This window comes from Sander vitreus, chromosome 20 (genome assembly GCF_031162955.1).
Source record: "Sander vitreus isolate 19-12246 chromosome 20, sanVit1, whole genome shotgun sequence".
Taxonomy (NCBI): domain Eukaryota; kingdom Metazoa; phylum Chordata; class Actinopteri; order Perciformes; family Percidae; genus Sander; species Sander vitreus.
The window spans coordinates 26,975,093-26,989,228 of NC_135874.1; the positions used below are offsets into that span (position 1 = coordinate 26,975,093).

Genomic DNA, 14,136 nt, shown 5'->3' on the forward strand with positions numbered 1-14,136 from the left:
ATAGAAGAGTGGTTTTAACGCACCTTTATTCCTTTGTTGTGGATCCAGGCACCGTGCGTTTGTTGTTTGAAAATAATAATTAAACTCAAACATCCTCCCTATAGAAATAATTCTTTATGAGCCGACCAAAACGTTGTAGGCTAATGTAGCATGTCTGTGAATCAGGGAAAATAAATAATGCTGGTGGTTTCTTAAATGATATCAAATAAGATGAAACAGGATGACTAGATGGTTAAAAAGGACTCCCCAGACTTTCCACTTGTGTTTCCAACTTCCCTTTCTTAATCATACCACACCCACCATTACTATGGTGGGGCCGATTTGCCAATCAGTGGCCTAGCTGTCAATCAAAATCAACAGATCAGAACTATAAAAACACTTAAAATAATAACAATTGTTCTCTAAATATAAACGAAAACTGCTTTTTTGGCTCCTATGACATGGTTGTTTCTTCAAGCACTTGTAGAGACAATCAAATCAAAAATCCTTGATTATGCGGCACGTTTTCTTAATAAATGCGATGGAAAATGCAGGATATTTATACGATGAAATTGCGGGAACTTGCAAAAACTGCAGTTTCATCGTGGCGTCATCGCGGGGTTTGCAGCTTTTCGATGACGTTCACGTTGCGTAATTACATCACTTCATAACATTCCCATGGCAACAGGGGAAAACGGCTGCTCTTGTGTGAAGTAAACGCAACATTTTTCAACTTTCTGCTAAGATATATGTGACTTTTTTGCAACGAAAATGCAATCATGCAAGCCCCGCATATTTTGCGCGGAAATCGGCAATTTATGTGCGGTGTATTTGAAAATGCACATTACATGCACATACATTTCTTTCATCGTTAACTGTCCCTAGCAACCACTACCACAGCTTGTGGAAACAGATCACTTACGGTCTGAGGAGGATACCTCATTTGTCCTCCTCCAGATCCTGGGTGTCCACAGCTTGTCCTGTGATTGATGCCCGTATGTCTCTGCTCTGTGTCTTCCAGGCTGAGCTGATCCCCAGTCAGTGTGAAGCCCAGCGAGCCGCCCTGGCGGAGCAGATGGCCGTCAAACTGAGCAGCCTGCACTACCCACCATCTGCCAGCAGGAGGCACTACAGTCAGCTGGCCAGGAACCACAGGTAAACGCACGACAGAAGGACAGAACAAGTAAACTGTTTTATTCATACACACACATATATATATATATATATATATATATATATATATATATATATATATATATATATATACGTTCATACATACATTTAAACGAGTCTTAATTCTCCTTAGCCCATGCAACGCTATCTCTAATGCTCATTTCATTTGATTTTGTATTCCTTGGTGTTTCTTTCGCTAGTCCAAATATACTTTCGCTGTATTATGACTACAAATGAGACCAACATGCAACTTATATCGCAGCCAATCAGCTTTCGTGTTATTGGTGCGAGTCTCTTCCGGATTGTACCACAGACATCAAACAGATTTTATTCTTCAGCTTTGGGGAAGTGCTTTGTTTAGCGATACTGGGCTTGCAAAAACTGAATTTAGGACTTAGTTGATGTCGTGACAAATGGCTTAAATTTCATTCATAATGGTCTTAAGTCTTACATTTGACTTGCTGAAACCAGCAGAAACTCTGATCCATATTAGTAGTAGTACAGTAGAATACCACATAACAGAAGACACAAAAGCTACCAGATGATTACGCTCTGGTACAACGACAAAGATTCACCAACAGAAGGGGAATAAAACAAGACCGAGACACAACAACAACAACAACAACAACAACAACAACAACAACAAGACACAGGCGCAGTTGAATGTAATCATGCACACACAGAGTTTGAGTGTTAACAGCAGTAATCTGCCGTGGCCAGACTCGGCTCGGCGAGCGCCGTCTTTGGTCACACCGGCTGTCGGCGTTTCATCCCCGGCTTTGAGGAGCCTCTCTCCGTGGTTATCATTCACACGCAGAGTGCACACACACACACACACACACACACACACACACACACACACACACACACACACACACACCCACACACACACAAAGTTGTGTGTATGCAAATGAAAATAAAGCTCACTTTGAGTCTGTAGTATTTTGTGTTCTGCAGAATTTGGCGGTGTCAGTGTGTCGTCTCAGTCACAGGAAGGATGTAGTGTGTCCATACACTCTCTCTCGCACACACACACACACACACACACACACACACACACACACATATATATCCACTGTTTAAATTGAGCATAAATTGCAGTTTTGGCAACGCTGTCTTCTTTGATTTAAATAAAATAAATAAAAGTGCTTTACATACACAATCAGAAAACACTCATTGTGTTTATGTTTTTGTTTCAGTCCACTGTGGCTGCAGTGTAATGTTTCAGTAATTGACTTCTAATGTATTATTGGACAGTAATTGGTTATTCATATATTAGCTGCTGCGTTTCAGATTTGCGTGCATGTGTGTGTGTGTGCGTGTGTGCGTGTGTGTGCGTGTGCCCTCCTGCGTGCGTGCGTGTGTGTCCAGTGCAGTGGTGTGTGGGATGAGTTTTGAAATATTTGGATGTTTTTCTGTAGCTGATTTCTGGTTTTGGTTCAGTTGTAAAGAAAATGGAGGTCAGACTGAATTATTTACTGAAATCACAGAAAATATCTCCATTCTGAATTAATGCTAAAAGAGATTTAATTGGGAGAGAGAGAAAAAAACATTGCTGTTTGAAAATTTATATTTTTCTGGTTTTAAAAACCGCACCAATATTGAATGTTGACTTTCTATGTTTTTATTGATTAGTCATTAAATCACAACCAGATTAAGGAATTGTTATAGTTTTGTATTGTAATTTTTTAAATGTTTTACCACTTTTATATTTTTGGGTTATGAAAGAAAAATAAATTGCTAAATGGAAGTGAGCAAGTGAATTATTGCATACATTATTAAATTGATAATAAGTCATTGAGTGGGTAAATAGATCAGTTATTTTAAGAATAAGTATGTAAATGAGTTAATTAATTATTGAATAATTAAAAAAAATGAATTAGTAACTAAGTGAGTGAATGAATGAAAAAGGAACGGAGTGAATGAGGTGCTCTGTGCTGCTGCTCGATGACAACCATGTTTTTGGGGGGTTTCTACAGGATGAATCCATTAGAAGAATGAATGTGTGAATGGATAAATGTAAGCGTGAGTAGCTGTGCTGCTGCAGGATGACTCTGTTAGGTGTCGGGTGTCGCTGAATCGCCTCATAAATCCTACAGAAAAAGTAAAAAAATTTAAAATAAAGTCAATTTAAAAAAAACGAAATGGCAACAACAAAAGAGTCGACAAAAAAGGCAGGGAAACTGACGTTTTCGGGCTCTCTGTAGGAGTGAGTCCATTTGAGTGTGTGAGTGAATGAGCTCTTGTCCGATTACTGCTCGCGTTAACTCTCTTCAACCATTCACGCAGTAATGTCCACCCTCACTTTATTGTCTGTTATGCTCCATTACATGGTGGCACATTCGGTTACACTTCACTTGAAGGTATCTACAGAAGAGTGACATGACACTGTCATGAGCATGTCATAAACATTATAAACAAGTCATAAACGTTTATGACATAACGCTTCTTTTAGTGTCATTCGGTTTTTGTCATGACAAGTTAGGGTTAGGGTTCATGTGTCATGACAGTGTCATGACAGTGTCATGTCACTCTTATGTAGATGCCTTCAAGTAAAGTGTTACCGCACATTCTCACCTGCACTGCTGTCATGTTTGTTTAATGCTCTTTTGCACAAACTGTATATAGACTCTGTACTACATCCAGTATTTGTACTGGGACTATTGCATTTGTTTGTTATGTTACTGCCATACCACTTAGACATCACCTTGCACAAACCGTATACCGACTCTTGATTTGATGTGTATGTTTTTTGTAGATCATTAACTGTATTTTGTTTATATTTTGTGTATATACTGTGTTGCGGCTGTAAGCAGTCCACCAAAGTGCTGCCGCGAGGGACTAAACACTGAGAGATGCAATGATTGATTCCTCCACACGTAAAATACAACTAGCACTGCAGTTACCAAATGAAAAGTTACTTTGTGAGTCGAAATAAGTGCGTGAGTGCGGCGGTCAACAGAAAGTGTTCGCTCCCAGGCTCACCCCCGCCCTGTCAACGCCCCAAAAACCAACAGGTGAACAGGTGAAGCAAACAAATATGTTATCACTTCCGCTCAAACCGCCATGACAATGCCCACCACCTACAATATAAGTGCACAATATAATAATAATGACACCATAAACAATAGGGCTGTGTATTGGCAAGAATCTGGCGATACGATACGTATCACGATACATGGGTCACGATTCAATATATACATATTGCAATATATTTCAATACTGTGCGTAAGGCGATATATTGGGATTTTTTATACTGAGTGAGTGAGTGAGTGAGTGAGTGAGTGCGTGAGTGAGTGAGTGAGTGGCAGCAGGAGTGGCTGTGCTGCTGCAGGATGAATCCGTTAGATGAAAAGTGTCGGTGAATCGTCTCATAAATCCGACAGAGTCTCTGACTGAAAGGTGATGCCTGTCAATATGACTCATTCAACCTTTCACTCTCTCCCTTCATCCTCCTCTCCTCCCTCACTCCCCCATCTCTCCCTCCTTTCCTCCTCTTCCTCATGATCCTCACCATCCCGCATCATCTCCTCTTTCCTCTTTCTTTTCTCTCAACTTCTATCCTTCACTCTCTCTGTTTCCCCTTCCCTCAGTTTGCTTCCTTTCTCTCTCTTCATCCCTTCGTCTCTTTCTCCTTCCTCTCCATCCTGTCCTCCATTGTCCGCTCTACTTTTTTCCCGCCTTTTTTTCTTCCTTTCCTCTTTTTTCTCATTTCCTTCCCTACCTCCCTCTCTTCTCCTCCCCTCTTCTCTTCCCTTTCTCTCTCTCTCACCTTCCCCTCGGTTTGCTCCATCTTCTGTTTATCCACCCCTCCATCTCCTTTTCTTCCTTTCCCATTCCCTTTTTACCGTCTCTCTCACTCCTTCCTCTTTACTTTCATCCTCATCCTCACCATCTCTCCTCATTTCTACTCTCCTCTTTTCTTTCTCTCAACTTTTATCTTTCACTCTCTGTTTCCTCTTCCCTTGGTTTGCTTCCGTTCTCTCTCTCTTCTTCTCTTCAACTCCTTCCTCCTGTTCCCCGTTTTCCTCTCTAGTTTTTTCCCAATTCCCTCTTTCTCTCCTCTCATACCTCTTCCTCCTTTCCTCCTCTTTTCTTTCTTTCTGTCCTTCACTCTCTCGGTTTCCCCTTCCCTTAGTTTGCTTCCTTTCTCTCTCTTCATCCCTTCTTCTCCTTCTCCTTCCTCTCCATCCTGTCATCTATTTTACTGTACTTTTTTTCTTCCCGTCCTCTTTTTTTTCCTCATTTCCTTCCCTACCACCCTCTCCTCTCTTCTCTTTTCTCCTCTTTCTCTCTCTCACCGTCCCCCCTGTTCTTTCTTCTGCATATCTTTCATCCTTGCCATCTCCCCCTATTCTTTCCTTCCCAGTTTCCTCTATCCCTCCTCCCTCCCTCCCTTCTTGCTGTATGGCGGATGATGAATTAGAGACAGTGGTTACAGCTGCTATCGGCGTTGCAGCAGAGAGAGAGAGAGAGAGAGAGAGAGAGAGAGAGAGAGAGAGAGAGAGAGAGAAGTAAGTATTGGGAAGTGATGAAAAGAGAGAGAAGTAGAAAGCGGAGGATGATGGCAAATCTGTCCATTTAAAGCCTGAGTGGGAAAGCGCTGCATGTTGTTTTAACCAACAGTTTACACTCAGCTCCGAGCTCTAAAATCTGCTCATTCTCAGAAAAAATGTGGTTTCAAGAAAATACTGTAATAATGATAATGATCAATTGTAAAGCACCTTAAAAACAACACGGTTACAAAGTCATTATTTGAATCCTGACAGGGTGGATTTCCTGTTGCTATGTGACACGGCTGCACGATGTGAGGAAAATATCAAATTGTGTTTATTTTGACTGACGTTGCGATTGCGATATGATTCACGATATTTGAGGGAATGATCATTTTTGTATCATAAATCTCACTTTCATTGACAAATATTAAAATGAAAATGATTACAGTGTGATTTTTGCGAGGATCTGTACCAAACAAAGATGTTTTCTGTAGTCTGTAGGACAGGATTTGTAGGCCGGGACGTCTCTGCAGCACCACAGTGCATAATTCAGAATGTTTTGACACATATTTTGCCTTTAACAAATATTCCATTCGATAAAATTGCAATAAATTGTGCAGTCCTAATATGTAGTCCCGTGATTTTATGATAGACTAGAGGAGGAAACACAGATTTTCAGCCTGTTGCTCTTCAACTTTACCTAACACTTTTAGGTATGAGTGCAGCCTGACACTGTGCCCTTGTATTACATTTGAAGCCATTCAGACTTTATGTTCTCTTTGTGAAAATGGGTGTATAACTTCACTATAATATCAATATGCTTTCTCAATATTTAGATCTGCACACTTCACATGATACCCGCTGCATTTTATTATATCCGGCGTTGACTGGCGTTGTGACGAGTTAGAAATGAATAATAGATTCCTGTAATTCGAATTTCCTCAAGCGACTGAATGTCAGAACGGCTCTGCGACGCTCCCACGCGCTCCGTCAGCCCGCGTGACAAAGAGCACACCTGACACTTCAAACGCTCGGTAACTGTCCCGGTGCTGAACGCAGCGCCGCAGTGCCGCCACGTCGCTCCTTCCACTCCGATTTGTCGAGAGATGCTGTTTTACAAAGCGTTTAGTTAACAAGACGTGTGAGAACGAGACGAAAACAGGAGGAGAGGAGGGGGGTCGGGGGGGGGGCGCACAAACGACAAGAGAAAACAATCTGTGCGAGTGTTGTATCTGCTTCATCTGTCTGAGTCAGTAAAGGGCCGCTCCGCTCGCCGCATAATGAGGAACGCCGCCTCGGGGGAAGGAAGCAGCACTCGCTTCCTTTTGCTTTCTTCTTCTTCTCTGTTTAGTTTTGATTTCAGTGAGAATCACTCACAGTGGAGGACAAGGGGGTGTGTGGAGAGGGGGAGAGATAGAAAGAAAAGATGGTGGGATGAGGAACAAGATGGAGAGGGAAAGAGAGGAAGGTGGGAAGAGGAGTTTTATTTCAATACAGCTGATGTTCTGAACGTGAACATTTCGAACGGCTACTGCACTAGTATGAATAGAAAAAGAAAATGAGATAATAAAACGTCATAATAGAACAGAAAATAGAACGATGTATATTTGTGGTAGACAGGTGTACAGTTAGTGCACGTGTCAAACATAAGGCCTGCGTATTCATTTAAGTTCACAATCATTTTTGGCCCACCTAGTTGTGCACCAAACCAAAATCACAGCAAACTGTTTTTCATCGTCTCTCAAAGCTGAATTTGGCAAATTCGCTGACTTTGAGACTCCGAAATCTTTCATATTGAGGCTGTGAAACCGGCTGCTGTGAGTCGGCTGTGTGGTAGCCTGATTAGTTTTGCTTGATTTGCTAAACTCTATGATGGCTAAGGAACTTTTTCACTGAGTTTTTTGGGGCTTTATGTCGATGATGTGCAAAAAGAGAGGAAGAGGAAAAAATATATCCTTCATTTGGAAAGTGAAATGAAAGAAAAGTGAGGACATGTTGGCTATGTGAGGGCGTGTTTATAAGGAAGGACATTCTTAGAGAGTAAGGATAGTGTTTGGAAATAAAGACATTATTAGGGGGAATAGACATGTTGGTAACATGTTGGGACATTTTCCATGGCGAAGAAATGTTTAGAAAGGGAAGGAAATGATAACACTTTCTTTTGTGATTGTTCTGACTTGAAACCTGAGGCTACATTTACATCTTCACGTTTTGGTTTTTAAGCATCAAGTTTTGAGCCAAAAGTGATCTCGGTGTTTTTAGCTTCAGTAGAAGAACTAATCTCTGTTTAAACTAACACGGCCAAACCTCATATCTTATCAACATTCTGGGATACTGGGCATAAACAGGAGGCAGCGTTTATACGCCGCCCGTTGCTGGTAGTTGCCATGGTAACGTTAGTAGCTTTAAGTCTCAGAGAACGAGACGTCGTGACCCAATGGGGCGGCGAAACGTTGGTGTCAGTGTCGGTGTTGCCAAAGGTCTCCGTTTGCGGCCAGTGAGACTGCAACACAACCCCGCAGACCCCCCCCCCCAATCCAAAACAGGTCAGAAGGGTTTCCTAATGTCCCTGGTTTAGGGGCTCGGAAACGCCAGAGCAGGGGGAATGAGAGGGTGAAACACCAGAGCAGGGTGAATGAGAGGGGGAAACACCAGAGCAGGGGGAATGAGAGGGGGAATGAGAGGGGGAAACGCCAGAGCAGGGGGAATGAGAGGGGGAATGAGAGGGGGAAACACCAGAGCAGGGGGAATGAGAGGGGGAAACACCAGACCAGGGGGAATGAGAGGGGGAAACACCAGAGCAGGGGGAATGAGAGGGGGGAATGTAGCAGAAGATATTTGTTTTTAAACCAAAACGTAGCGATGTTAATGTAGCCTGAATCAGATCCGTTTTGCCTCTGGTCCAGCCTGCTCTGGTCAGGTTCGTTGGCTGATTTTAAATAATAACACGGTAGTTTCCTGTTTGTCTGCAAGTCCTGGAAAAATGTAAACATATCTCAAATGTGGTCCAGAAATGCTGCTACATAATAGCTTTTACCACCTTGTATTCAGTTGGTTAGTGTTTATTTTAACAGAACGGTGTGGACATTTGGTAAGAAGAAAAGGTTGTAGGAAACTAAAGACTGTTTGAAAACTGAAGGCTTTTTGAGGGTAAAGGGCAAGAGAAATATGGGTTTTATATTAACAGGTATGGGAGTGCAAACGTGTTTGTGTTCAGCTCAGTGAATGCATTTACTCAGCTCAACATGAATCTCAGTTGAGTCCGAATTTTGCAGTTTAAAACAAATATAAATGAAACAGGGAGAGATGGAGGTGTTTGTTTTCTGTAGTTTTCTTGTTTCTATAATTTCATTCATAGTTTACTCTCTCTGCTCTGATGGCAGGTCAAGTTGCTGTGTGTGTGTGTGTGTGTGTGTGTGTGTGTGTGTGTGTGTGTGTGTGTGTGTGCGTGCGTGCGTGCGTGCGTGCGTGTGTGTGTGTGTGCATGCATACTTGTTTAGTGTTTAATGTGTGTGATGCATTCTTGGTAACTGTGTGTACATGTTATTATCAGTGGGCATGTTTGGGTTGTTTGTGTATTTCAGGCATTGTTTTCATATGTGTGCTAGAGTGTGTCTTCATGTGCAACTAGTGTGTGTGTGTGTGTGTGTGTGTGTGTGTGTGTGTGTGTGTGTGTGTGTGTGTGTTTTGTCGTGGAAACGCCGTAGGCCTGACAGAGCTGTCAAGCTGTCGTCGTCAGCGACCGGAGAATTCCAAACAATTTCACTGCTAATGTTGAGAAACATGTTGGCGTTCCCCGCCGAGACCGAAAACCACCGAATATATAAATAATAAACACACACACACACACACACACCTTAACAAAACGGCTGACAGTAATGTGTGTGTTTGAGCAATTGGCCCCTGTTCCAGCAGCATAAATATTTGATGTGATCCTGTGTCGAGGAGGAGGAGGAGGTGAGAGGACAAGAGAAGAGGGGGGGTGGAGATGGGAGGCAAAATAATCTGGGAAAGAAGAGTTAGAGGAGGTGAACAAAGAATGTGGACAATATGAGAGAATGTGGGAGGAAGAGCAATGACAAGGGCTGAATCTCACTTCCCTTAAAAGTGCATCCACGTTTCCTCCTCGCGTCTTAGGCTGCGTTCAGACAGGAAACAGCGATCCGGCGCTTCACTGCGGGGTTGTGTGGCGTGGGCCGTGTCAATGAAACTGCTCATTTGTGTGACGTCCTGTTGAGTTCTTGAACCCCGAAATGTAGCACAAGTAGACTTTATATTTCAGTTTTCAATTCAATTGTATTTATAGTGTAAAATCAATATGTAGGAGTTATCTCAGGACTCTCTACAGATAGAGTAGGTCTAGACCACTGTTTTTCTGCCTTTTTATCTGTCAGCGTCTCTCTCATTCCAGTTTGCATTTTTAGCCCCATTCTTAATCAACATAACAAGATGCATATGTCTCTCATGGCCGCAGGACAAAACAATATTACAATAATACAAGAAAAACAATAACGGAAAGTAGAGCATGTATGGAAACACAATATGAATAACAGAGAAAAAGAAAATTGAATTCCAACAATAATTCAACTTAATAATCTCTCTCTTTCTCGCTGTCGTCAGTCTGCAGGAGTTTGAGGCCGAGTACCAGGAGCTCTGGGATTGGCTGATGGACATGGACGCCATGGTAACAGACAGTCACCAGCTGATGATGTCAGAGGAACAGAGGCATCACCTCTTCAAGGTAAGAGGAGCTCTATTGTCTGTCTGTGACTCAGGATGCTCAGGAACAAACAGAAAAGTTCCACCGGTACCCGAAGGTTTCTCTTTACATACAGGAACCTCTTTTTCCATTTTACAGAAACTCGTTGGGTTCGGTCTTAATTTCTATCATGTTACACAGGCTCGGGCCGGGCTCGGGCTTGCGCTCCGGGTTGCGCAGTAAATGAGCGGTCAGGTGATGCGTTTCCATTAGCGTGAAAATGGATGCTGAGGAGGTGAAACAGAGGCTGGCCTCTGGCGATTACGTTTTGGTTGCTCCGGCAAAGAAAGCAAAGTCTGAGGTGTGGAAAACCTTTGACCATGTGCATGTGCATGTGTGCGTGCGCACATTTGAATAATGTTTTCAAAATGTACTTGTTGGGCTTGGGCCTCGTCGGGCTGAACTTTTAAGGCCTGATTACAGCTCTAGCTCTGTATTTGTCCCTCTGCTTCGGTTTGACTTCAGTTTTGTGTTGGATTTTATAACATTCCAAAATCTTAATTTTGACTTATGATTTTGATTATCACTGTATTTGCATATTCCAAATACCGGTTGTCGGTATCGGTCGATCCCTAATCTCGTCTACGCTTTTCTCCCTTTTTATGGATGAAGTTAAGCAGCTAGCTAGCTACGTATGTAGGAAGATGACGTCCTCATTCTTAATCCTGCCTACAAAGCCTAAAGAGCGTATAGAGCATAACACCACTGTCCCTGTTAAGAAAGCGTTTCAGATGTCTGGGACCAGGCTCGAGACATGTTCACTAGTTCCTGAAATACAGCCTACATTTCCATGTTTAAGGTAAACTAACCGAAACAAGACTGCGCCACCAGCTGGACTCTGGCTCTCTGCAAAACACACCGAATTTCAGACAGCATGTTTCGCAATTTATTTATTTATGAAACACCAAAAGATGAAACACGACGACCAAACTCAGTACACTGTCTTCTGTTTGTATGACTCGTTAGACGTCCTGTGCGTTTTCTTTGAATTAAAAAAGTACATACAGTCATGGAAGGTTTTTCTTTTTCCTTTTTTCTGTTAAACGTTGCACGAGTCATGGTGTTTTATGTCCAGAAATGGCTGTTAAAGTCACACCATTGGTGCTGCAATGCACAACAAAGATTCTCTGCTCGTTGGCTTTACTGTGATGTCACAAGTCTCCCATCAGCCACCTCTGCCGCTGAGCACTGAGGACATTCTGTCAATCAAAATGTGTAAATATGTAGAAACAGAGAGCGAACTGAAGTAAATGATGTCCTCCCACATTTCATTCTTCCATCAATTTGTCTGTCTCCCCCCTCATCCCTCCCTACGCCTCACCATCCACTCTTTCCAGCCAAGCACACACACACACACACACCCTGTCTTCATCCTTACTAAGGAGAATGGGATTACAAGGCATAGCCTGCCTCATAACCATATCATAGGGGAAAGTGTGTGTGTGTGTGTGTGTGTGATGACTTCACTGCAGCCAAATGAGTCAGAAAGAACAGCATGTGTTACCGTTAGAGATCTGAGTCATCCTCTTCTGTCCTTCACACACACACACACACACACAGAGATAGAGAAATCAAAGATATTTGTTGCGTAGCGGCTCTGACACTCTGGAAAAAGGACATTTTCTAAAAAAGTGTCTAATGACAAATGAATAAATCATCCTGGTGTGAGCTGCTTCAACAAGTGTCCAATGCAAGTTAACAGAATCAAGTTCTGGGGGGAACAAAGCTTATTTAACTTCATATGCAATGTCAAACAATATATAACTTCCAGTGCTACTGATGAGTGATGCCACTTCTCAGCTAAATGAAAGCACAGTCAACCCCTTCATCTTCAGGCCAACTTTTTGTCTTTCAGAGGCTTTAGCAGGCTCATATTTGAAGATAAAGTGAAGATATTTCATGTCATATGAAACTAGACGATCTAAGAAATAAAATGGTATACTACGTCATGCTAGCTAATAATTTAATTTATTCTCTTTATTGATGCCCAATGGGGAAATTACAATGTACACTCTGTTGTCATTACACACAAGCCTGAAATACACACGCTCAGGTCCTTGCACTAATGGAGAGCTGTCAGAGTGAGTGGGCTGTGACTGCTGAACAGGCGTCCTGAGGGGTGGGGGGGGTTCAGGGAGGTGAGCTACCAGTCCACCTCTGTATTTCGGCCCAACGGGGACTTGAACCGGTGACCCTCTGGTTCCTAGCCCATCTCCCTACGGACTGAGCTACTGCCACCCCAATAGCATATCATAGCATTTCCACGGGAAGAAAAAAGTTCACTTCCCTTCTACAATGTTCAGGCTGTTCTCATGAACTATTCGTACAGCTACGAAAAGTAACACACTGTAATTCGGATGTACAGTATTCCACGCATTCATGACTGTATAAAACACAGAGGGCTTTCAAGCCGGGGAGTGGATTTTGTGTCCCTGAAGAAGTTAAGGTTTGATTTCAAAAGAGGTTTGAGTACTTTCAAAAAGCCAACGTCACCGAAAGTTTGTTCTGAACATTTTGATATGAAACACATGGGGATTAGTTATATGAGAAAACCTTAAAGCAACACTAGACAACTTTTCCCGCTTCGGGCCCCCTACAGGTTGGAAGTGGAATTGTCCATTACATTACATTATGCAAGTTTGCCAGATCGGGTTGCGGACCTGTAGTTCGAATGAACTGGACAATGTAATGTAATGGACAATTCCTCACAAGACAAGACTTTCACCCAGGAAACAGGTGTCCGTGTCCCGAGAATACTACTTAAGGGAACCAGTGATTTAATCCAAACCACAATCTCTTTCTTAAAGTCTTAACTAGTACTGTAGTTATGGTGTCTAAATCTTACTGTCGTCGCTGCTTGACGGTCACATTTTGTCCGCTAAACTCAGCTAGCAACAGCCGCTGAAACAACCGTCACCTGCATACAAACGTGACGCATGTTATTTTTCGAAATATACTGAAACCTAAAACACAAATGGACTGTCATGCTGCTCACAGACACTCTGGTTGTTTTTGGGGAATCGAACCGCTGACATCTCACTCTCTCCTTACCCAGAAGGCACTGCTGTGAACCAACACCTTATGTTATTTTCCGTTCTTTCTCTCTCTTCGTCCAAACTTTTCTTTTTCTGTGTGTGTGTACGTGTGTGTGTGTGTGTGTGTGCGTGTGTGTGTGTGTGTACGTGTGTGTGTGTGTACGTGTGTGTATGTGTGTGTGTGTGTGTGTGTGTGTGTGTACGTGTGTGTGTGCATACATGATTTATTTAGCGGCCGATGAGACTCACCTGGCCTGCGAATTATTGATAAGTGTAAAGATGAACCTAATTTCTCCATAGGAGTCACACTTAAATATTCATCTCTGTATGAATATTCATGGCGGCGATGATGCATGCATGAATTTTAGATGACTCTGGAATCGCTGGGCATTCTTCTTCTCTCTCTCTCTCTTTCTTTTTGATGTGTCAACTCTCCTGTTAAAATATTGATGTGGAGCTCGACAGTGTCTCCTCGCCCGGTCCAAGGTCGCTGTCTCGTACTGTTTCTCTCCTTCTGCACCGCTGAGAGTTTCACAGACAGGGCTGTATACCGTAAGCTGCTCATACAGGGATGTTTTTAGCTTATGTATCGCTTAGTTTTTAATTGTTGGGTCTGTTTCTTCAGGTTAGTACTCATATCAAGTGCTGGGTACCGAATTCAATACTTTTTAGGCACCGACCAAATTGCCTCTAA

General features: G+C 42.6%; 1 protein-coding gene across 1 annotated transcript in view; it reads left to right on the plus strand.

Moving 5' to 3' along the window:
- akap6 (A kinase (PRKA) anchor protein 6) overlaps positions 1-14,136 on the plus strand; it is a 230,882-nt gene that overhangs the window by 97,981 nt on the left and 118,765 nt on the right. The window contains exons 13-14 of the mRNA XM_078277378.1: positions 1,001-1,134; positions 10,269-10,389. Of these exons, the coding sequence (XP_078133504.1) occupies positions 1,001-1,134; positions 10,269-10,389 (255 nt within the window). The remainder of the gene's footprint in view (positions 1-1,000; positions 1,135-10,268; positions 10,390-14,136) is intronic.